This window comes from Mycteria americana, chromosome 15, assembly GCF_035582795.1.
Source record: "Mycteria americana isolate JAX WOST 10 ecotype Jacksonville Zoo and Gardens chromosome 15, USCA_MyAme_1.0, whole genome shotgun sequence".
NCBI lineage: Eukaryota > Metazoa > Chordata > Aves > Ciconiiformes > Ciconiidae > Mycteria > Mycteria americana.
In genome coordinates this window covers 3,793,308-3,819,588 of record NC_134379.1, presented here as the reverse complement: position 1 = coordinate 3,819,588, position 26,281 = coordinate 3,793,308, and the positions used below count along the sequence as shown (strand labels likewise).

At 36.3% G+C, this 26,281-nt stretch overlaps 1 protein-coding gene across 1 annotated transcript in view; it reads left to right on the top strand.

Moving 5' to 3' along the window:
• Positions 1-26,281, top strand: part of BRIP1 (BRCA1 interacting DNA helicase 1) — a 64,435-nt gene that overhangs the window by 20,519 nt on the left and 17,635 nt on the right. Inside the window, 2 exon segments of the mRNA XM_075517998.1 lie at positions 22,240-22,399; positions 23,094-23,215. Coding sequence (XP_075374113.1) covers positions 22,240-22,399; positions 23,094-23,215 — 282 coding nt within the window.

Genomic DNA, 26,281 nt, shown 5'->3' with positions numbered 1-26,281 from the left:
GAGAATTGAAGGATGGTATTTTAAAATCACATTGCCAATATTTTTCTATGGATGCCCTTTTTCATTCTACTTCTTTTATTCTGGATTGGGTTGCCTTTAAGTCTGAGATTAATATCTTGAAAACACAGAATAATGTAAGCATAAGCATATTAGTAGAGGGAAAACAAGGTATTTTTCTTTCATCATCATACCAGATATTGCTTATCTGCACATTTGCATTTCAAAACTGATTTTCAGAGATTTTCATGGGGAAATTGCTACATCTCTTTAAAAAAAACTGCAGCTTTTAAAGAAATTGTTCAAGGCTATCAAGATCTGATTATTATACATGGTCATGTACCTCACAAAATTAACTATTATCAGTTAAGCAGATTTTTTGAGGGCTCAACCTGCTTTATGAAATGGAGTTTCAACTTTGGAATAGTGAAAAAGAAAGTCTTTTTAAATGTCTGGAAGGCTGAGGGCAATGCTGTGGATTTTGAGTACCATCTATCCACGTAATTTGATGGAGCTTGAATTTAGGCATGTACGTTGGATTTCAGTTTGGTTATGCTTATGGATGCATTTTTCAGTTCAACATTCTCTTTTAGTTTTAAGAATTTGTGGCTCAGGCATGATGGCCTTTGCTTTGCACCTCCAGCAGAAGCCCTGCTTCTTGGATGGCTCTGTTTCAGTACCTCGCTTTCAGCATTCACACTGCACATTTTTACCTGTTTGCCTGAAAACCTCTTTGACAATTATCCGTAATTATTTTGCTTTGTAAATGAAGTTAATTTTATTTTTCTGGAAAGCCCATTATTAATTTAATTCAGGTAGTAAATTGTATGTTACTTCCCTTGTTTGTATATAAGGAGAGTGCTAGAGACAGAAGTAACATCTTACCTCACTTTCATTCACTTCTGTTCACTTTGAATTTCATAGACTTTCATTCACTTTAATAAAATACAGGTATATGTTCTTTTTTGTTGTAAGAATGATAAATCAACACTTTTTGGCCTCAGTCTATGGGAGTAGAAAGAATGAAAGGTGTAACACCTGCCACAGGAAGCAGAAGTTGAGAACCCTGCCTGACACAGTTTGTGATGAACGATGTTGGGACCCTAGAGCTAGTGCCCAAGCAGTGTTCCCTTGCTGCTTGTCCTGTTATTCAGAACTTCATTACACTATCTCTGAAATAAAATAAACTTATGGCAGAAACGGAATGAATGTTACCATTTGAACTTCCCAGTCTGGAAGGAATTTAAGGGGCTTTTATGAGTAATATTTATTTCTCTATATGTTGTCTGGAATTTCAGGTTGCTTTGTATACATTAAAGAAGTAATCTACCAATAGTTGATGAAAGCGATGACCCCTGTATTCATGTTAGAGCTGGAGAAACAAACTCTGGCAGAAATTTAATGGTTTTTTTCAGACTTCTGAAGTGTATAATAGAGAGAAAAAATATCTCATACTCACCTAGAAGAGATATCAACCTACTAGAAAGTTTCCAATGTGCAAATAAATAGAGGGCAAGTAAAATTTCTAAATGTCACCACCACATTAACCTAATCATAAAATGAGAAAACTGGATGCTGCTTGTAGAACATCTGAGATGAACATTATAAATGTCAGTAGAGTACCTTGCTGCAGGAGCTAGAATTTTAGTCAAATACTCCTTCCAGTGCTAATGCGTGCAAAAAGCATCCATTAATGGCTTGCATTTTTCTCTATTAGCGTTTCTTCAGGCAGATTATTTTCTGGGAGATTCTAGATTTCTTTGAAGAAGCTGTCTACTGCCAGGAAGAGGTAGTGGTCACTTGTCTATATTTTGCTCTGGAGTGCCCATTACAACAAGATATTTATAATCCGTAGAATGTTATTCAACTGTTTTGTAAAGAATTTAAAGTCCACAACATTGTAAGCCTGCATCCTCTCCTGATCATCATTCTAAGAAAATGCTTTGTCAGGCTGAGAAGGTACTTTCCAAAGACCTTTTTACCTAGTGTATGAACTGCTATTACTGCAAAAAAATCTGAATTAAAAATAATTCAGCTGGCATCTTTCTCTGTGCCCCTTCATCCCCTGGTTGTTTGTTGGTTTTTTGTTTGTTTGTTTGTTTTTAATCAAAGCATCTGTAGCAGAAAGAGCTCAGTGCAATTTTGTGGGAAAAGTCTGCCACCTCGTTACCTCTGTGTAATTTGGAATTACTAGATGTGAATACGAAAAAAGCAATAGAGAAACTTGCCTTTATCTTAATCAGGTATTTGAAGAAACATTTTCATTGAAGAGTGACTGTTTAAAATATATGTATGGCAAATATCCGAGGTTAATAATGCAATGGAGGAAAATATATGGATGAGAAGAAAACAATGCGTACCTCAGCATTCGATAGGTGTCTGTTTATGTGATGACCAGCTGTGATGCTGTGTTTCATGAACGGGATCACCTACAATAACATAAAAATTTTTATTGTCATTATCAGAGTTCTGGCACATTAACTTTTTAAAAAATAAGCTTAATCTTAACATTTAGTAAATTGCAAACCTAGATCGTTTTTAGGGCTACTAAAACTGGTGATACTATGCAACAAAAATGCATTTTATGTGAAAATCAGTAGCAACTCCAGCAAAAACACTCTATAAAAGAGAATATCAGAAGGTGAAAAGATTACTCAGAAATCTAAGATGCTTTTAAACAAGATTAAGATAAGGACCATTAGGGTTCATGTCGCCGACCTGTCTGCATTAAGATATATCTTGCCTGGTGCCTGCATCTTAGATGATTCATTCAATATGTGTCATATCAAAGTCAAGGTATCCAGCAAGGAGAAAAATGCTAATGCTTATAAATTTTAGTGATAATCCATCATGATGAATTAACTGACCTTTCTCTAGTAGCTTTTTTACAAAATAAGCTTTGGACAATAATATTAATGTTAGTGTTTTGGTTTTTTTGTTGTTTATTTTTTCTTTTTTTTTCTGTGAGGCATTGTTGGTTAATTTGTATCTGCTAATTGTTGAGCAATTGTTTACTTGGAACTCAAATTTTTAAAATAAGATAGTTGCTCAAAAGGCTTTGAATGCCTGTTTTCCTCAGGAAACTTATGAACTGATAAGTATTCTTCAGTTGAGAATCCAAGATTTGTTTACTACTTTTTTTCTCCTACACCTTTAAGATGTAGTGTTCTCCATTGATTCAGATTAATCATATTTCTTTTGTATCTGCTTTCCTCTACAAAGCTTTAACTTTTGAGGTCAAATAGCAGTTTTACTCAGTAGCTGCACAGTGTTCTGTGTATTTTGCATTGTACTGTATCGAATAGTTTTGTAGAGGGAGATATCTTGGAAAAATGAAGAAAACTTCAAGAAATACTAGCCTACAAAGGTAGAAATAGTAACTGCCTTGTTGTCTGTCTCGTGAAACTCTTAAAGTGGCTGAATGATCTAAATTGCACATTTAAAAAATTATTTGCTGTACTTTCTATGAAGTATTTGTATCCAAATGTCTGTAAAATAGATACGTGGGTTTTTTTCCATACCAGTTGTGTTACTGTTTTAAAATGCAGGTGACAGTGTTTGAGGTTTCCAGCTATGGTGCTATGTGAATTTTACCTCTAATGGGTAGTTAATTACAAAAGTAATGCAGATAATAGAATCAGAAAAGAAAATGAATGCAGAATTTTTAAGTCTTTCTTACGTTGCATTAACATTTATTCTTTTTGTATGTATAACTTCCAGCAAATTAATGTTTTTAGAGTTTAGTGGAGAATAATGGAAAAGTAGCAAGACTTTCTTACAACTAAACAATATCTGCTGGAAAATTGTTGGAGTGTCTAGAGCTTCTGCTGTGTACTGCAGTGATTCCAAGGGTTGTTGAAGAGTAACTTTAACAAATACTATGTTGGAACAGAGTGGTCTAAGGCATTTGTTTCCTAGAGCACTTTTCTTGTGAGTGACCTCTTTTTCAGATGGACTTACAAAGTAAAGGTTAGTTGGTATATCCTAAACAAGGTTCTCGTACATCCTATACTAAGGGGTGTTTTTGAGTTTTGCTCCTGTTCACCAGCCCTTTGTTGGGAGCTGGAATTGAGGAAAAGAAGAACAGAACAGACAAAGTAAAACAGGAAACAGGAATTACCAGGCTAATTGAAAGCACTTCTCCGTTATTGAAGTAGCACTTTCGTAACTAAGGGTATAACTTAAAAGCAACCAAAACCACGAGATAATAATTTTTAGGTCACTTTATCACAGATGCTGTTGAACTTGAGGTTTAAATATAAGGGTAAATATTTGCAATACAGTCAGCTCTAACAACAGTTAGTTGTTACTTTTCCATGCAAGCGAGCATGTCACAAGTTTTGTGTACGATAAATCTGAGACCAAACTATTCAATATCCACTCTTGAATACATCTGGCTGTCTCAATCCTAATACTAATGAACAAATATCCTTCATCAAATTGGCATTGCCATGCACTATGTTAGTTAGGAAGGTAGAACTATTAACATGTAGGTACAGACCAATTAATGCTGCATTGCATTTGCTGTTTTCCTTGAGAATTTTGGGATAAGGTTGTAAAGATACATATATAGTAACTTTTGTCACTTGCAAAAAGTGAATGCTGAATTTCACATTTGCGTTTCTATGTATCTCATGATTTTAAGAGCTGCTAGTTCAGAGTTTAAGTTCTGTCAATCTCATCCCCTTTTCCTGTTCTCTTGGTTGATGGCGTTTTCTTCAGTGAGAACAGACAGGATTGGGTGACAGCAAATCCATTTGGCTGGAACATCTCTGTTTATTGTCTTGGCCCTCTTTCCATGTTCAAGGTATCAACCAAAGCTGTAGTGAAGTTGCAGACAAGTGCTGTTTACCATTCTGTTGACGTACCATTCTTGGCAGTATTACACAACTTCAGGCAAGCAGGCCTTAACGGTATTAATTAACTCCGTGAGCAGCATAGAGCGTGGCAGTAGATCTAACTTGTGCTGTTTTCAAACAGGCCGAGAATCTTCAGGTTCAGTCTAGGTAGTTATTTGGAATAAACAGGAGGGACCTCAGTTTAACCTGTGACTATTGCACTCTTCTGCCATTGCGCAGGAGTGTGTCTGCATTGGGTGTGATACCAAGTCCTTGAATATACTGTCTCCTGGCCTGGACATAAATGTGCCACCCCTATGTATGATAGGCTGAGGGAGGGATACAGTTTCAGTATTAATTCTGAATGTCTGGCTCTTCTTCGTTTAAGACAGACCCCTTTTCTTACTGAGATTTGTATGAGGTTGGTAGAAATTATTTTTTTAAAGAAGTCTGTGTCAGGGTGGCAGAAAATGAATTGGTCGTAACACTGAAAAAAGAACAAAATATTTTCATTTCTAAAACTTTTTCCTGAAACACAGTTTTGTAAATAAATTATAAGAAGCCCATTTTTTTCTGCCATCAATTAAAAAAAAATGCTGCTTTTAGACAACTTTTACTTATTTAATAAATTACTTCAATAAATTTACAAAAGATGGTAGTCTGTTTAGCCAGGCCTATTAAAAGCATTAAGATTTGAGCACTGGCTGTTAAAATGAGTAAATGGCAATATCACAAAGTTAAACAAATGCCAAAAAACATTTTCCAGAGTACTGGGATTGTAACAATACCATTAATGAGGGCAAAGAGGTTTTAATGCAATTTGCACATTCTAAAGTTTCAAAAAGAGGTTTTGAGTTAGTGCATTATTAATGTTCTGAACATCTGGAACTATGTAAGAGCCGTAGACATTGAGCAAGTGCAGGGTTTCCCCACTAGGTCTGATGCTGACTGATTTCCTCCCTAGCGAAAAGCTTGTTTTAAGAAGTTTGAGACAGTAAAATGACAATATCCAGATAAGAGATAAACATTCCACAGTGTCTTTTTGCTTGTAATGTGTATGGAGGAAAAATTGGAAACCATTAGGTTTGTGCAGTTAAAAGGTGAATTTGAAATTAAATAGGAAAATAGTTATTTGCACCACAGATGGTTGCTCCGTGGTGCAGTTGCACTGATTGCAGAGTGCTTATGTGAGCAATTATCTAGTAATGTCGGGTGGGTTCCATAAGATTGCTTAAATTTTTCTGTTAGGTGTATTTAGGTATAATATGCAGGGACAAATGCTTTATCAAGAGTAATATTCTCCTTGATATTCCTGTTGACAGCTGCAGGAGTACTTTGAGGAAGAGATTTACTCCTGTGTGTAAATATTTGCAGGATGTTCACACCAAGTGTGTGTTATGACAGAAATTTGTTCTTTGTAGTTACATAAATATCAACTTTCTGCATACTTTTTATGTTATAAAATGTAATTTACACTGTTACAGCTTTAAAATGATACAGGAAAGAGACTGTTTCAATGTGTCATCTAGTTTTAGATTTTGTAACTGTAGCTAATATCCAACATCACATTCACTGGGATGAAAGGAAAGGAGACCTTTAAACAGGCTGGCATATCAGGGGTAAGTTACAAAATAATTGTAAATTAATAATGATACTCACTTTCTGCACAGCATTTGCTTGCTGCTCTCAAGGGAAAGGCATTCTCTTACTCCAGAAGCCTTATTTGTTTGAGCCAAACAGCTGCAACGGTGCTATTACAGTATGTAAGAAACCCTAAAACCAAGAAAATACTTGAGGGAATAGAATTCTGTCCTCCTTGCTATCTCAAATTATGTGCAAGTACCTAACAATAAAAGTAGAGCAAAATGATGGAAGAGTAGTTAAACAACATGCGAGAAGCACTCTGTGTCTCTTTCCTGGCACTAACGACTCTGTGCAATGCCCCCTGGAAGTCACTGGAGGTTTTTTGGTGACTGCAGAGGGCTGAGGTAGGGCTCATGACAGTGAAGTGACCCTATGGCTGTGGTTTTTTCTTCTTTGAGAAGAAAGGCTTATTGCCAGATTCTAAAGCTGTGTCTTTTGCCTTACTCTGATGAAAATCTTAGTAAAATGATTTCTGTCTGATGGGGCATAATTTTGGGAAAATGTGATCTAAAAAAGCCGAATTCTAATGACTCAAAAACTATGCATTTCAACATTTGTACCTAATAAATGTAGATGGAATTTTGTTTTACTTGTTGTCCACTGTTGTTTCTTCATTGCTTGTTTTTTCACTCTTACTCTGCACTGGTAGTTTTCTTTCTGATCTTTATCTCAGCTTCTTCATGTTTTATGGGGTTTTTTGCTCCCATTAATCATATACAATATCTACTTTCAGTTTTATTCTCTATTTTTCCATCATTTAAACATTTAAATGTCTGTAATATAAACTGTCTAGCTATTGGGGGCCCTCACATTCATCCAAAAGAACAATTTTCAGGCTTGGTGTGCATTATCTGAGGTGTCTTCTGAGACCTCCAATAGCTCCTGTAAATCTTAATGTGATTTCTGAAGTCTACAGTTTCCGTTTTTTCCCATTGACTTGGGCATAGTGAAGACACATATGTAAAAATCACTCTGTGTGATGGAAGATTTCAACCCTTGCATCAGAACGCTCTTTTCTCTGCCTCGGACACTGAAGACTATTGTGGTGGTATCGGTTCAAATAGAGAACAGTAGCAGAAGGAATAGTGAAGCTTGTGCAAAAAGAATTGGAGTTTTTCTGTAACCAGGTATATAATCTTTATCCTCAAATTCTGTTGGCAGGCCTCCTTCTTTCATGTCATCAGTGCAATCAAGTTACTCTGCCAAACTAAATTTGAAGATGGAGCTGGCAGGCTCCACACCCTGGCAAGATCATTTCTTGTGTAATTATAGAGGCTACAGCAAACATATCTCCTAGAAATAAGCAAGCCAGAATAGTGCTGAATTATGCTCCAAAGGAATAATGGAAGTTCTCCTAAACTTTTAAAGCTGATGCGTGTTTTATTATAACGATTTATTAGAATGTTTTCACTTAGAATTTTTTAACCTCTTGAGTTGTGTGGGTTTTGGTTTTGTGGTGGGTTTTTTTCCCCACTGCTTGGTTACTGATGGCTAATTTCAGTTTTGACCATCCAGATGTGTTACTCACAAAGCAGGCCAAGAAAAATGTTGGGCTACATCAACGATAAAATTTCATCTTTGGGGGATGATAACTGGCAATCTGAATAGTTGCACAATATTTGTTTTCTTTCTTAAATAGTATGACAGGATCCTGGATTACTGGTTATGGAGTAATTTTCCTGGTTTCTGGGAAATGAGAGACAATCCAAACATTAGATGTGCTTAGAGAAGTTAGAGGAGATGATCCAGCAGCTTGCTGCTGAACGGTGAGGTTCTCCCCCCTTTCCTTGTGATGGTTCTTGTGCTACTCTGAATTTTGTGTCAACTGATTCAGATCTCTAGAACAAGGGAAAAGTTTTTATCTTTTTTTTTTTTCCTGGTTACTTTTCTGCTGGCCTCGTGAACTGAGTTGGCTCATCAGGAGGTCAGAGAAGTGTCAGAGACAGCTCAAGGGAAGAGATGATATTGTACACTCAAGGAAGGGAGCATGACCATCCCTTTTACTGCTAGAGCTCAGTCTCGGAGATGAAACGTTACTGTACTTTTTTAAAACACATTTTTCAGTGATTGACCTTAATATGAGAATCTATAAAGATACTCATTTGGAAATTCTGATCTTTTTATGAAATATGGTTTAAATCATAAAGTTGTTAGTATGAAATTGCAGTGGTGTTAACTGAGTCTGCCTTTACCACGTATTAACCAAATAAACTGGAGAGTTACTCAGGTGAATATTCTGGGTGAACGGAAATTTGGGTGAAGTGATATGAAAGGAATGAACTGTTCTGACTTCTCGTTCTGTGGAAACCCGCAGAAACTGTGGGAACGGTGGAGCCGTTTGCTGTTCGTATGTACTACTTACTGCAATCAGACATTTTACACACGGCCACTCCTCGAGTACACAATGGCTGTTGTGACTGAGTGTTGTAGCTGTTCGGTGCTGTTGGCTCAGGGGAAATTTCTAGGTGTGATTTGGGTCCCACCTTATCTATTTGAATTACTGGCTGCAAAGAATGAACAAATATACTTTCTGTGGCTTACTGAACTGCTACGGTGACCAGCAAGGGACTTGCAATTATTCAAGTGCCCTGTGGCACTTGCTTTTTACATAGAGCACATATACTTTCTGGTAGCATCTGCACGTCATATAAAGTAGAATCTGTAGCGACAGTCTGTGGCAGATTATTGGGTATTATGTCTAAAAAAATTATATGCCGTACTGGTAGATGAGTGTTTTGCTTGTGAATTTCACACCCTGGGAGCTGTGCAGTTTAATATTTTATTACACTGTTAGTTTAAATACCCTGAGCATACAGCATCAGGAAAATAAACTAAAAATCTACTATTGTTTCTCACTTCTGGGCTCTGACTTGTCAAAGTGCTGCAAGCTGAATTGTTGTATCTAGTTAACACATGCTCCAATCTCCGTTGTAATTAACACTTTCTGCTTGCATATTTTTCCTACCATGTCAGTAGTAACTGCATTGAAAATGGGTTTTCACAGACACGAAGTTTGCACTCTGTGAATGATAGAGTCCAAATAGTAAATTAACAGTTACAGTTAACATGTGTTTTTCCTCAAGAGCTTTTAATGAAGGGGAGAGAAAGCGGGATGGAAAACAGTAGTTGTTAATAAGGAACAATATACGTAAGCAATATTATTTTTAAGAAGGTGTTTTGCGCAGGTTACTCTGATGTTACTGTTGTTCTGTACCACTGCAACCTGCAGGGTTCCTGGTCCCTTTGGCATTTCTTAGAGGTTCACTGCCTGATGTGGTAGAGATGTGAGTTCTTCATGTGTGAAAACCACTATATATGAGATAAAATACACTTGAAAGCATATATTTAGGTAGCATGTTCTGTATCAGCAATGCAACAGCATATACAAGAAATTGAATATTAAATGTATTGAAAGGGACACTTGGGCTATTTTAACTTCAGAAAAAAATCTGCTTCATTGGAAAGCCAGGAAGCCTATGAAATTGTGTCTTAGAAAATCATGCCTTAGACTTAGTTGCTAATTGAGTAAGCAAGCATCTTTGTGAGAAAATGTAATTGGTGAGATGGTGTATTCTAAAGAGTATTCATTGCATTTTGATTCAGTTCACAGTGCATTAATGGATGGTGTTTTGCAAAAATGTTTTGAAACAAATAACTTGCACAAAACATAAAAATTCTGTTTTATTCTGGCTTACAAATGAGCCAGTTGGCTTGTTGGTAGCCAAATTGCAGCGTGTTACAGCTGAAACTTTGTTTTCAGCTTTTTCTTCCTATTTTTGATCATGAGGCGAGACCTTCTTTCTTAAGACTCAGATACTCTGAAAGGTCTGTTGTTCCTCCTTCTTCCTACATTTTTTGTTGGGGAGAAGGGAAGGAGGGAGAGGGGATAGAGTTGTCTACTTCGAAGAAATACGCTGGCTTTTTTTTTTCCCTTTTTTTTTTAAACTGTGTAGTATATGTGGTGAAGGTATATCAAGCATTTACTGTTGGGGAAAAAAGATGGTCCAAGTTTCATAAGGTCGGATAAGTCTTTTTCATTTGGGAAGGAAGGATACTTAATTAAAAAAAAAGCCAAACAATACCCCAAACCAGAAAACCAGCTCCTTATGTAGCGTCACGTAGCACAGTTCCAGTGAGGTCACTGGATTTAAGGTAAAGTTTGTGTTTAAGGATCCTGCTTTCACGTTTTCTTCTCCAGTATCAGATTCTTTTTGTGGGATAGATAACTGTTCCTGATTCATTCCTATTATTCATGCTCTTTTATCTACAGAACCCTATCTTACCTCTCGTTTGTTGTAGAAATGTTATACACTTAGTTAAGTTTGGCAGATTGCTTTCAAGTTTTCTTTTACTAAAAGTCATGGAATAGCTTCTTACTGTGTAAGCTTAATTGCTTATTGTTCCCTCCTTAATTGCTGCTGACTGAAGTGCATGTTTCTAATACTGGTGACATTGGTGAGGGTCATCATTTGCGTTGTCATGACTGCAGAAAGTTTTATCACTTTGTTTCTGTATTTTAACATTTGCTTCATTCTTTGACTTAGGTCTGGAATTGTACTGGATTTTCTGTTTAGTGGTCCTGCTTCCCAAATGAGAGGTTTTAGATGTCTCCAAGAATCAGAGCTGATATTGTTCCCTGTTATCATAATGTATCATTATGTGATTACCTATTCAGAGCTAAACATCGTGTGTAAAATACATGGTTGTTGCTGAGAAACTGTCTTAGTTCTTTTACGCACACTGATTTGCTATATAACAAAGGAAAAATGACTAACCTTTCCGAGAAAGTAAAGAGAATATTAATCTTTCTTAAAGTTATTTAATAAGTACAGGTGTAAAATGCCTAAAAGCTAAAACCTGTTACTCTCCCACTCTTGCAGTCTGTTCCCCATGACAGGCATCTGCCTGCCCCCATTTACTGTGCAAGCATTCGTGGACTTGGTCGGCCTCGTGCCTAGGACTACATTGCACGGCTGTTTGAATCAGTTTTCCCAGATGGTACTGTGCTTCACTGCTGAAGTGGGCCACTAAGACAACCTTGTCTTTTTTTTTTTTTTTCTTCCCTCTTTATTCTGGAAAAAAAAGAGGTCAAAGATGACTGAGCTTGGGTTTTGACTGGTGGAGGAGGACAGCAGTGTAGAATGCTGACTTCATTCATGAACAGTTAATAATTTGGTATTTGATTCTGGACCAGGATCTAAACAATCCTTTTAAAAATAAATATTTCTGGAGAGCTTTCTTTGCGTGAAGGATTGGTCTCTCACTGGAACATGAAAGTGTAATGATAGCCTAGGGTGAATGTACAAGCAGTTCTTGTAACACAGAAAGCTGTTGTCTTCGTTAATTTTAAAACCACAAAAGAAACCCTGTTTTGAACCAGGTTGTTTAGAAACAGCTGCAGTGGAGCTCAAGGCTGAATACTTCAAAGGCCATCCAGATTGTTTTGTGGTAAAACATGTTGGGTTTTTTGGGAAGAGATTTTATATTAAAAAGCTTCTTTAACTGTAGAAGCAACATATTAACCATGTTATTCTAGAGTCTTTGGTGTGCAAAACATTTCATTTTTCATTACTGTTGTCGCCGTTCACATATTCTATTATTTAAGGAGGTTATTGAAAAATTGATGGTATGTTGGTACCAGAGAGACATCCTGTAGGCTGCAGTGTTGATTTATGGCACAAGGAACACAGTTCAGTGCTTCAGTTTCCTGCTGGTGAGCGGCACTTTGTCATTGTCCCTAAAGAAAAATCATACCAGTGAAATCCCCTGTGTTTCCCCTAAGTTGAGTGATGCATACTTTTTCTTCAAAAATGATTATGAATTATTCACCTTTTATTGTGCTGGAGTGTGCACATGGTGATCAGAATCTTGTTCATAATACAGAGTTTTTCACCATGTTCAGGGTTTAGTTTAATTATGTAGCTGCATGGTAGCTTTTATCTATTCCCCCCCCCCCCCAGTGTGTCTGCCAAGCCTGTGTGGGCTAGCACAGATTTTGCCCCGCATTTCCTAGCATATGTAGGTATCTAAACACATGAGTCTTGGTGCGAAATGTTTGTTTTTCTTTCATGTTTGTTTAAAATTTTCCTTGAGAAATAAGTACAGTGCTTCTAAACTTAAAAAGGCACTTTTTCCACACAAGTTCTTGAAACTCACAGACACTTGCATGGTTTTAAAGTTTTATTCTTCAAGCTGATTTTTCTGTTGTGAAGAACTGATGAGAGAGGTCTAAGTGAAAAATCTCTTGAAATAGCACATGTTGTAGTGATATAGATTTCCAATTGAGGGCAACTTTCTCCTGGGAGATGTGTTGAGGAAAAACTCCATGATATAGACCACCTGTTAGGAAAATTAAAAGGCTGTAAGATCTTTCTTCATAACTCTGGAAGAAATGTAAAATGTCAGAATAAATGTGTGACTTGGGTCGAGGTCCCTTCGCAGCCTCCTGGATTCCATCTCTGGACTGTTGAAGGCTTTCCAATAAAATGTAACTTTCCTTAGAGAAGACAATAACCTGCTGAGCATTGATCAACTTAAGCAATTTTGTTTTAATTTTGAAATGATGGCTATCTGTGCAAGCTTAAGTTTTAAAAATCACTTTCCTTTTAACTACTTTTGCTTTAAATATATGCGCTCTTATTTTATGCACTTGATTTGATTTTTGCTGTAACAGATGGTAAGGGTTAGCAGTTAAATACACATTAGAAAATCTTCCTCATCAGCTGAAAAGGAGAGGTTCTGAAAAAAGTCAGGAATGTGTGTTTTCCTCTGGAAGTTGTACTTAGATGAGCATATGTTCTGGTCTCATTCCTTCACAATGTCTACTTTTATTTCGGGACTTTTCTAAGGTCTTTCCAGATTAAAATTCCTCTCTGTGGTGCCTAGTCTTCGTATTCCTTAAAACAAAGAAATCAGTCTGAACATATTATGTTCCCTGTATTCTTTAATTATTGGTTTTACAATAGAATGCTTTCTTTGTCCTGACGGCAGAAAAAATGTTTAATAATTTTTTAATATATTTTCTGTTTTGCAATTATGGAGCATTTCATTACAGAGGCTCTGTAACACTTTGGGAAAGGAAATCAAACAGAAATTGATCTGGAGTTAGTACTCTGTAAACCAAGTCTGGTTCAAAAGAACACTTCTTTGCACTGCTGATCGTAGCCCCATGATGATAATAAATAGTTGGGGAAATGTGCAGTAGAAAGGAGGCGTAGCCTCTCCTCGATAAGAATAGCATCTTTCTGTGGCTTGTTTGCATTAAAATGCAGCATTAAAGCAGTTTATTTTTGGCACATAAAGAAAAGTGCCAAAAGTTACCTGTGCGTATGTATTTATATGGGCATTTGGTATTTTTCTCCAGTTTCCCATTAACAGTGGGAAATTCACATTCTATTTTGAAAGTAGATTTTACTGCCCAAATGAAGTATTTTGGGCATGGATGTTTTAATGTTCTCTTTAAATGAAAAGTATTATAATTAGAAATGCAGAGAATGGAATTTGAAGCTTTAAATACTTAGTTTTTGAGAATAGTTACATTAGTATCTTGTATCAGCTTAGTCATTCAAAAGAATGTTAAATACCTCCTTGTATTATGTTAGATACCTCCTATAAACATGACGAGGTTTCTGTGAATCAGTCTATTGCTTAACCTTTCATGAAAATCAAATTGAGTGCGAACAACTGCTTCAATAATTCAATGGACTAAGGTATTCTTGGCTGGTATAGTCCCAGCCTAGTACAGTGCAAATGTCTGGGTGTCAAGCAAAATTGAGGTGGTTTTCTTTTTTGGTGAGGAATGTGATTAAGAATAAAATCACAGTTGAAAAAGCGTACAGGTTGATTAAGAAGGAAAAAAGGAAAAAAGATGAAATGTAAATTAGCTCTGCCAATTTGGTAAATGACTTGTGGCTAAAAGGTGCATATTCTTTCAGTCCTTTTGAAAGCATGTAATATTTTTTGTGATATTGATAAATGTTATGGGGTTCCATTGCTTTCTTTTCATACATGTGACCTTTTAGTCTAATTAAGGGACATTGTGCTTTTTATAGTACTGTTTTTAATAGTTCTAGAGTGCGATTTCCAAATTTATTTTAAAGATTTGGAATCTTTGAGGGAATTTAAAGATTCCCTCCTGTTTTTGGAAGGAAACTCGGCTTTTTCCTTTCACCTGAATCCTTCCAGGCAGTTATCTCTTGTCCCTTCAATCTTTTAGTCCCATTTCATTACTCTGTTTACCTTCTTCCTTCTGCTGTTTCCTTTGTGTTCACTTTTAACCTCGAAGGACTCTTTTTGTTGAGGTGGGGTTTTTTGTTGTTTGGTTGGGGTTTTTTTGTTTTTACACTAAAGGTGGAAATGGAATTAATCACTGATCCCATGCCACCACATTGGCTTTGTTAGCTGTTGTTTCCCCCAAATGGAAGAGTTCCAATAGTCCTGGAGGTCAGTTACCTATGGGATTCTGGGTCATTTAGTACAGAGACTTGGCAACCCTTTTAGTTCAGAGAACTGTCAAATAACTTTTGTTAATTCTGTACTTTTCCAAAACATCTTAGTTCTTGAAGAAGTTAGTTTAATATGAGCCTGTAATAACAGTATGTAAGTGATGTGAAAAAAAGTGGGTGGAGTCTGGCTAGATACACTCTTCAGGGTGACTTTGAAATAACATGAATTTAAGGCCACTAGTGTTTAAGTGACGTACTAAATGCATTTATTTAATGACTGAATATATTTTGGGATTATCACTAATATAGAGACAGTTTCATTCTTTCATAATAGAAGTAGAACATTCAACCAGGTAATTAACCATCATGCTGAACAGACTAGAGCTTTGAGACCAGTGGGAGAGTGGTTTGAACAAAAAGTTACAGCTGTAGCTAACCAGCTGACTCAGCAAACTGCATCATCCTGGAAGCTTATTAAAGGTAATGCAATACCTATGGAATTAGACACATTATAAAAACATCTGTGCCTTGAGATCATCGGAGATTACTTTAGTGGAAAATATGATGTCCTCCATCCTAATAGCTTAAATTTGCAGAAGGATCTGTCAGAGTGTATAGGGGGTTTTGGTTGGGTTTTTTTGGGGGGTGGGGTTTTGGTTAGTTTTGGGGTTTTTGGTTGGTTTTGGTTTTTTTGTTTTTGTGTTTTTTGTTTTTGTTGGTTTTTTTTTTTTTTTTTTTTAACTGACAGGAAGAGAGGAGGCAGCTGATGCAGATGCAGGTTGAATTGTCCTGTGATATATAAAGAAACCTATACTTTTTTTTTTTGCAGACAGTCCAAATGGTGGGAAACATTTTGTAGTAAGACAAGAAAACTGCATTTCTTGACATTCTCTCTGAATGTAAGGGTTTTCAGTAGATGCAGAGGGAAAAAAAGCCTCTTTGGTTTTGACACCTGTTATTTTTCTGTCAAAATACAAGCACTCCATTGAAGCAAAAACATTTGATAAAACTCAATGTATAAATTTGGTATCTGCACTCCTCTGCCTCCTCCACTCCACTGCTGCCTCCTGTTGCTCAGCTAAGATAAAAGCAGGACTGAGGGACTGAGTTCCTAAATGTCTTGAAGCACAACAGGGTTTATGAGATCAGTAGAAAAAGAGGAGAGGAAAGATACAGAAATTAGTGTCTTCTGTTACTGAAGAAGGTATACATTTATATTTACATCTAGTATAAAATTTAAAGAAAAGCTATTTAAAATGTTAGGCACACTGCTGGTGAGTTCTGTCTTAAATTCTGTTTTTAAAAGATTTTGGTTCATGCACATTCTTAATGATAGACAAAACCTGTTTCATTAAAAAATTTTGCAAAGAGCAAAAATTATTTAATACTATTAAGTTTTATTGTTAGATGTTTGGAGTACTGTCTCTAAGTTACTTAGCTTTTTTTGGTTACTGAATCACTTACAATATCCATCAGTTGCAGATTTGCGCCTCCCATGGTCTATTTTATGATGTATTTGTTCTCTTTTATAATGTGTTATTGAAATTGAAATGCAGGTAAGACATTAAGTGTTGCATACTTTGGAAGCGTGTAAGACCTTATTAACGTATGTTTAAAATATGCAGGAATACCTGTTTCATTTTCATAAGTTTAAGTATGACTCAGATGAGAGTGGAAGAAGCACTAGTTTTAAAATTAGAGTACTATGTGTTGCAAAAAGTTTTATTGTTTTATTTAAATGAGTAGGTTTTAGTTTTGTTCCCTCATCCTACCTAGATTTCTAGGTCGTTGGAATTGCCTTTGGATACGTTTTCCTTGCTTTCTGGTTGATTGGTACATGAGGAATGGTATATTCCTCTGGTACATGAGGAATTTATGGCCTTTTTCTCAATGCAAGATTGTGAAAGGACTAGAAGAGCACAGTTCAATTCGACAGGTTCTCTTGTCTCTCTCTCAATTTAGTTATGGTTGCTGAAACAGTTGTTCATCCTGTATGTGGGGAGAGGCACAGCTGGATGCAGGTACATACTTCTGCAGCTGCTTAAAATATTTTTGGCATTGCAAAGTTAAAAAAGAATAAATCTGTAAAACAGTTCCAAAGTTACATAGAAAAAGAAACTGTTTAATGAGATAATCTGCAATTTCCTTAGTCTGTATACTAGGAAAATAACATGATGTATTTCTGTTTTATAGATGTAAAAGTATATTCTTCTCCATCTGCTAGAGCTTTGGGGGATCCCTTTATTCCATGTTTGAAGTCCCTAATCTACGTGTCAGTAGCGTTCTAGTTTAGTCTAGATTCCCTTTGGAAATACTTTCTATAATCAGTTGTAGGTATTCAGCAGGGAATGGCCCAGGCCAGTCTTTTCCATTTGGTGTTTCTTGAGACACTTCAGGTTTTACAAACCATAGCTGGAAATGATCGTAAGGTGCATATGTCTATACTACATTTTTAAAAACCAAAACACACCACCATGTAACATAGCCTTGAAATTAGAGGGAAAATGTTTGTTATTATGAGATTTTTGCCTGCTTCTAAAACTGGCGCCGCCTCTTCCTTGCTCCACTTCATGTAAATGTAGAATTTTGGTGCCTATATGTAGAATGTGCATTAATGGACTGATACTTAAAAGATGATGTGAGAGTACAACATCATAGCAGCACTGTACGTCTGTGCGTGTTACTTCCACCTGTTGGTGGAGTGGATGATAACCCTGTTTTCTGCCAGTGACTGCCCTTTTAGTCCCAAGTGTAGCATAGCCCTCTTAGTTCTACCAAAACAGAGTCTAGTGGAGTAAGTCCTGTTGCTCAGCCTCTGGGTTGGCTGTAGATGTCTGTTTTCCATTTCTGAAGTTTTGTGCTGACTGTGTGTAGAACTTCTATTTGACCCTTCAAACACATTTCCAGCCCACTGGAGACACACTTTGATTTGAAGCAGTGCTTATTCAAAAAGAAAATTCTGGTAGCAAACACATGAAGAGCTCTGCATGGGAAAAGGCTTTTAGATCAATGTTAGTCCCTTGGGAATCTCTGACTTTTTGCACTAACAGTGGTGCCAATACTGTGATTTTTATTAAGGAAAACCTAATGGCTGTTTCCTTTCTCGCCCCAGCTATGCTTTGTATCTGAATAACAATGAGAAGTGGAACTTCATATCATTAAAAAGATATTACATAGAAACAAGATGAAAAAATATCGAAGTTTGGAGAAGTGGGTTTTTAGTATATAATGGCAGACTTTTATGAGGGTTACAAGATATTTGTGTAAATTTTGTGCACCTTGAAACACCTTTTGTTCAGTTATCATTATATAAATGTATGGGTAACAAGACAGCATATAGTTTTAAAGGTGCACAAGAATATACGATACAATTGTAACTGATATTTATTATTAAATAGTTAATAGTTGTTAAACTAGCTAATAAAGCCAGAGTTATTTTACTCTGCTGTCAGGTGCTTCTTAGGTCATTATCCTTTTTGTCCTGTACTGCACTTGAACATCCTTTCATATTTTTAAGCGTTCCATTGCTTCCCCAAGCACTTTTTGATGGCGGGATTATTTCTGTGATGCCTTTTTACTCTGCTGGCGAGGTACAATCCGTTCATTATGTGGATTAATGCTAAAATATTTAAGGAATATTCTATGTAAAGCAATTTAGTAGCAGGTGCTTGTAGCAGGACAAGAGCTAGGGAACTGTAAACCAGAATAAGCAACTCATCATGTTACAGTGTTTTCTGTTAGACCCTCCCTCATCTCGGGTATTTGCTACTGCAAAAATCACTGTCAGGAGCTAATGAATACTGCAGAAAAAGTGCATCCCCAGCAACTTGGTTGCCACAAGTTAACTTTTCAACTTTGTCAAGATGCTGGAAATTACAATGAACTTGCCTTAGGGTAAAATACATTAAACAAATCTTTGGTCTTGCTTTGTGACATGGGAAACCCCTAATGCAATTTTTGGCACTGTATAAAATGAAGTGGCAATGGAAAGGGGCAAAGCTTTCCTTCGTGGACACAGGGTGAGAGGATTTTGCCTAGGAGCGCAATATAATGGCAAGAGATGTAGAGAAAACAGTTTCCCCCATTCCCAAACTTCAAGGGCTTCAAAAGCTGCCTAAGAGGGGGCATGCTGATAAAGACGAATGGTGGATCTAAATACTCAGCTCATAGTTTCTGTGGATTGTAGTTTACAGGTGTCTTTAAATTGCAGAAAGGAAAAAAAAGAAAAAGCTATCAAAGTAAACATCCTTCATTGCATGGGAAGATGACAGATTCTTTCTAACAAGATTTTCTGCTCTCCTGGAGGAAGACCATTTGTTAATAAACCATTTGAGAATCCATTTTTAAGGGATTTAATAAAATATACACAGACTGCCTTCCACTGCAGAAACTATTATTCCCTTGGGTAGAAAAAGCAACTGACTGTGGGCATTAATGGTTGCTTCCTGTGATTCCTGGCATTATATCTTGCTCCCATTTGCACTTTTTCAACCCAAAGTGAAATAATTTTTTATGAGAAACCTGCACTTGATTCCTAGCTCTTATGAGGCATGTATCTGTTCTATATTTTATTTATTTGTATTCAGTCATGTCCATAATTCTCATCATTTTAGTGTCTGTGTCTATAGCATGGGTATTGTGTGTGTTTGTGCATACGTTCCTGTGTACAAGGAAGTTTCCATATCTAGCAAACTCCATTAAAGGGAAGAGGTAATAGCTTTTGTGTGAATTAAATGAATTGTTCTGTTCTTGCCAAAGATTTTTATGAATAGTTCACACATTTCCATCAAAAATGGTAGATTTTCTATTGTGGTGGTTGCTGTCAATTAAACAAGAAACCTGAACCTATTATGGTCTAATAGCTACTTACCTGGAGGCGTTGGGTAACCCACAAAAGAGAAAAGATGTTTTCTTAAGAGTTTGGAGGAACATTTTCTACTGTCATCTTTCTAACTGTAAATATAAGTTATACTTCTTTTAAATATGAGAGAAATACAGGGGAATTGAGGGATTAAGTAATTTTTGTAAGAAATCTTGCCCTTTCTGAGACTATCGAGAGACTTTGGTTCTCTTAAATTAAGAAACACTTTTTCTGCTTAGAATGCTTCATAAGGGTGTGTCTTTGAAAAATATGAGTTGATTTCAGTAGCTGAGATGATAGGAGGAGGAGAAAGTCAGGGGCAAATGACCCTAGAAGCCAAAGCATGGATAGTTTTATGTATGTAAATGTCTAATTTGGTTATACCCAAATATATCCTGTCTATATCATCTTACTGGCCTCCTTTTGTCATGCATGGTAAACAGCAGGCAGTGCTAGAACTGAATTTAGCATAGATTGCTAAGTGAATGCCCAGGCAGACGTTAGTTTCACAGAAGGAAGAATGAAATCTGGAAAGCTAATAATATTACAGTCACTGGCAGCTCTAACAGATCCCAAATGGATGTACTTAGAGGCATAATTTGTTTGATTCTTTTCTTTACCAGAATTATCTCCATATCGTATCCAAGAACTGAAGGCATAGTGGCAGGCTGTGGATGGCAAGATGGACAGTCATTGCTCGGTCATAGTATTACGACCTTTTATATAAAAAGAGATTACAGACAGGATGCTGCCAGGAAATGACAGAGCTGGTAGAGAAAGGGACAGCAGTAGGACAGACACGTTTAGAAGAGATGATTTATTCTACAGTAACATCTGTATGTATAGGAAACTGTTCCTACTGTTCATCACTTAGTCTTTCTGTGCTTTCTTGAGAATGGTGTCACATCAGTAGTAAGCAAGTGTAATTCCCTGAATAGAGGCTTGAACAAAGCTAGTGAAAATTCAAGAATAACATAGTATTTGTCCCCTCTGAACCACATGTACCTCAAAAGGAATCAATCCAAATACTTAATGTCAGAGAGTAAGTTCAGATCTTTGATGTTGAGAAGATGGAATACGCAAGGGATTCTTGTAAACAATTTCCTATAAATTTGCAAGTGTTCTTCCTGTAAACTCAAATGTGACAACAATTAATTACCATTAGTTCTGCTTCACAATAACACTTAAACTGTATATTTGGACATGGGAGAGATTAATTTTGTAACAATCTAAGCATTCAAGATCCGGAGATCTTGGCTGGAGTGCATCAGAAAGGCAAGTGGGTTGGAGTTAAGGGGTGCTGTGGCTTTTTGAGCAATGAACTGGGGCAAGTGCAGGTTCCAGATGGAGCGGTTTATATAGCATGAAGCAAAATACTGAGAAAGGCTTCAGTGAGCGGAATTGAGGGAAGTACAGACAAATTAAGAGCATAACCCGTATTACAGAATCTGTGAATTTAAAATCTCTGTGCATATGAAGCTCAGTAACTACTGCACAATAGTTAGTGACACACTAATGATCACAGAACAGTAAAAGGAGTGAAATAAAATATTTACTTCTGTCCTTTGGACCAGATCTCCTCAGTTCATTCTAAAATGTGTTGGTTGCCTTGCTCTTGTCTTGAGGGCAGTGCTGGGCACCATCAGACAAACAAGTCAGGTGAAGGAGTGACTTTTTTGCTCCCTGTCTTGGTAAAATTCAGTCTAGAAATTAATGAGAAAAGGGCATGTGATGACTGCTAACTGTGAAATGACCCCCACCTGTCTGACTTCGATTTCTGTGGTAATTTTAGACTTTGCTTTTTGTAATGCAATACATATTTTCATTACATTTGGACTAAATGTGGAACGAGCTTATTTGCTTGCAAGATTTGAACATGTACTGATTTGGAGTAAAATGTGCACAGTTCAGAATCTGGTAGGTATAACAAAGCTGACAGGCCCTTCAAGAAGTGGAGGAGGTTGTTGATAAATCCTACATCAATACCTCCTCCCGCAACTTATCTATGTAAATTTTAAAATACTGAAATATTGGGGAAATTTAAGGTATAAAGGCTCATTTCAAATTAATTTAGAATTTGTTTCCAGTCTTACTTATGGATCTCTTACTTGGTAATCAGAAAAAGAGGTAATTTCCATTTTTCTTTGAATGACATTCCTCTTGCTTTGAGGAATACCAGAAAAGGCTCTTTAGTGACCACTCTCATCGATTTAGAGAGTTTTGCTTTGATAACTCAAAAATCTGCACTGTTTCTAATTAGCCAAATCAGTGGCCATCATGTTTACCAAGTGTTGCATAGCTGTGGAACAGTGTATGGTAGGGAAACTTGTATTCATAAAAACAAAACCTGAATAATATAATTTCACTAAAATAAGTGTCTGTGTGTGCTTTATTTGAACAGTTCAAGTGATTGACCTTTCATTACAGCTATTCTGGATTTTTCTCTTTGTTTCAGCTGTTGGACAAATTAAAAGATCGCTGGATGCACACTGGCTTATGGAGAAACCTGGAGCTGGTTAAGACAGTCATTGCAGAGCCTCAAGGAGGGGCAAAGAGTGACTTTGATGAACTGCTGAAAATATACTATGATGCAATAAAATGTAAAGGCGAAAAAGGTACGTTCTTCAGACGTATGAAATAGTTGATACAGATTCTTCAAGTCTAAAAAAAAAAGATTCTTAAAGTGCTTAACAGTTAGACTAAGGTGTAAAGAAACAGTTAAATTAACCTCAGTTTAATAAGTTATTGTGATAAATGAGGAAGATTGACTGCTATTTTTATTGCTGCATATGAGCATATAGGGAAGTACAGGATGATGCATAATCCCAACAGTGATATTCTAGGAGTGGCTTCTCAAAGAATCCAACTTGTAGTACCTTGCATTACTGTGGTTTACCGTCTTTGTTACAGCCACTATAGGATTTCTTCTCAAAATACTTAAATATTAGTATAGAGAACAAAGAAGGATAGTATGTCAAAACATCAATAGCGAGATTTTTGGAGTGCAAAATTTAAGATTTAAAATTTTGTAGTAGATACAGATGGTTCTTGCATAATTAAGTACCACTATATTATATGGTGCAAAATTATTTTGCTAGTTGATATTCAAAATCACAATATCATTGATCAAAGCAGAGTTAATCTCATCCCTCTAACAAAGTAGTTTTATATCCACTCGCCTTTTCCAGACTGATACAGTGTGTTATGCTATATTATGTTTAGCCTTTTAAAAGATGTTGGTGAAGCTTTCTTCTGATACTCAGTTTATCCCTGGGAATGATTTGTATATTCCTCTCTGGCTTGTTCAAGATGGAGCACTCCTTATAGCTGTATGCAGAGGAAAAGTTAGTGAAGGCTTGGATTTCTGTGATGAGAATGCCCGTGCAGTTGTAACCATAGGTATTCCGTTTCCAAATGTGAAAGACCTTCAGGTAGGATATTAATTGAAGAGTTGTACTTTATTTTTGTCATGTGTAAAACACCAAATATGCACAATTATTTTTTCTAAATGTTTATACCCGTGGACTCCCCTCAATCCCATTTGAATTCTTTGAGTTACTTTCTACACAGGTAAGAGGAAGAACAGTGCAGCATGTCTTCTGGGCTCATTTATGTCATTCTAAATAAATTTATATCATGCTAGATGTAGTGTAAATTTTTGTCTGACATTGCTAGTGAAGGCTATAGTATTGTTAAAATGCTCATTAACTTCATACCCTGCCGAGTAACAGCATATATTTCCATCTTCACTTGCCTGTTTTCAGATACCAAAACTTAGGTCATTTGTATAGAAATGAAGTAACTTTCTGACTTACTGTGGTGGGGTATTTGGTTGTGAAGGTCTAGGATAAACGCTAGGAAAATACTATTTTAAAGAAGGCATGCAAGATTGATCAAAAGATTATTTCAGAAAATAGGTGGAAAGATAAAGATAGTTATAGTGTAAAATAGTAATATAAGGAAGGAATGTGTTTCACACTCTAGATCCTTGACTGTAGTATGTCACCTTTCTAATCCGTATTGCCTCCTTTAGTGTAACTATGTGTATGACACTTCCCACTTAAACCGAGAGTGGAATTGTAAACCTTTTCCAAGCTAATGCTGCTTTATTAGCTTGAAATTTTGAGGTATGAAATTATGACATAACATAACCTCTTCCTGGATACTGAGGACATTACTTTTTTGATAATTCAAGCTTCATCTAACTTTAGGCAAAAACTTCTATGTGCCTTCTAAAGATAGTATTCTGAAGTGCCTTCAATTAAAGAAATTTGAGACTATTTGTATTTTTCAGCAGGCGGCCAAAGTAGCATCCTGTTGCTTGCACTGCTGTGTAATTACCCACATCAATAGTTCCTTCCTTTTGACTTCAGCAGGACTTGTCTTATGGATAGATGATGTTCCGTTAGAATAGGCACTTCATAGTTGAAGCCAAGGCATTCATAAAGGAAAAGAAAGCCAATGAATATGGAAAAGTGTTTTTCTAGACTTTCTTTCTACTTACTGAAAAAGAACATTTATTATTGACTAGTTTGTAAGACCACTAATTTTTTAGTGGTCTGTGCGTGCCACTTAAGAGGTCACCCAGTTGCTGGCACACTTCTTCCAGTGATAATAGCCACCGTCACCGCTTTATCTTACGTGTAACTTTTAGAGCTTTTTGGGACTACTTTGTGAAGCTAAGAAACAAAGTGAAGTATCACAGAATAATTAAATACCGGGAACAGCTGGATTCTGGTTAATAGTAATGCCAAATCAAACAAGAAAATCATAGGTTTGCACTTGAAAGCCCAAACTGACTCAGCTTTGGTTTGGGAGATTTGTTCTGAGCTTAAGTGAACAACCAAAGACTTCTTTGTTGTCTAGAGTGTGTGCCTAATTACAGCCTTGGTGGAAAAAAACCCACATCCTATAAGGACTAGTAAGGTTATATTAGTGGTGGCTGCCTAGTGCAATGTTCTTTCAATGTTTGCATAGCTTTCTTGAAGCATTTATTCAGCCATAACATTTTTTTGTCTTACTAAAATATACTACACTGTACTTTAGTATAAAAACATTTACATTCAAAGGATATTTAGCACTCTTTCTACAGTTAGAAATGCTTTGTTTTAGAAGCATACACTGAAATGATATTTTGGAAATACTTGGTCTGTAGTATGGCTGGAACTCTTACAATTTACTCCAAGTGATTTCCAGAAAGTCAGTATTTTTGTGTCCTAAGTGACACAAAATTAAATTGAAAAGAATGTGTCAAGGGTAAATTATGTTTGCAAGGGATTATGTTCCTTGAGATTAAAATAGTGCATTTGCTTTTACTTTGAGTTCAACCAAATATGTAATATAATAGAATCACAGGCAGTACACTCCATTACTGATAACTAAATTCAAAAAAAATCAGTGTTGTGCTGCACTATTTTTTCTAATTAGACTAAAGAAGAAAACCTCTAAATTTTTAAGTAGGGATAGAAACACTAGCTGCCAAATTGCAAGCAGCTAAAGGTTTGAGTGTGTATATTTAGATATGGTAATGCACAAAGCACTGCAGTGATCAATTCTAGATGAGAGAAGGGCATGCACCAGTCTCTCAGCATCAGATTTGAGGAGCTGTCTGGTGCATGGCAATGCTCCTAGAATAATGCTAGGGGAAACTGTTTTTGTTGTAAACGTGTCTTTTGCTCAAGAACTTGGATCCAAAGTGATATCCAGCTAGCAGTACTTCCCTTTAAATTGAACGATGTTTTGTTTTTGTCCAGGGCTTTAGGTTTATCAGATACCCCAAAAAGTTCTGGATTGATTGCACGTTTCGTTTACCAGTTGAGCTCAGATTGTCAACTGGGTGAAAAAGGATAGTGGGAAGGATAGTCACACTGTTCACTGAAGAAGATTAATTAGTGGCTTTGTGGAAATATATGCATAGTTACAAAAGAAATTTTGAAGATTTAAGGATCTCTTTCAGTGGCATGTCAGCTCAGGAAAGGAATTGGAATTATATTTTTGAGGAAAACTGGCTGTTGATAGTGAAGATTTGCGTGTAAAATTAAAAATTAAGAAAAAGGGAGGGGGGACACATGATGTGACGCCAGTTTTCACTTGAAACTATTCTTTTTGTATATTTCTGGGAGAGCTGATCCAATAGTATCGCTTCCCAGAATGGAATGAAACAGATGAAATACAAAAGGGTACAGAAAAATAAGTGCCACATTTTAAAAAATGTGTTACCTTTATATAAAACCACTGTGATATCCTATTTTTAATAGTCTGTGTGTATTAGCAAATGCAAATTGCTGTTTGTTACTTTAGTCCCCCTAGACTGGCAGACCTTACCTGAACATTAGACAGGAAAACAAAGTTTTATTCCTGTATAGTTTATTATAATTCTTCTAAATGCTTTGGAGTTATCTTCAGTTAGTAGAACTTTATAGAACTGAAGGAGTATTACTTTGTCAATAAGGACAAAAAAGGTGCATGAAACTTGCAGGGTTTGGAAGGGATGCTCT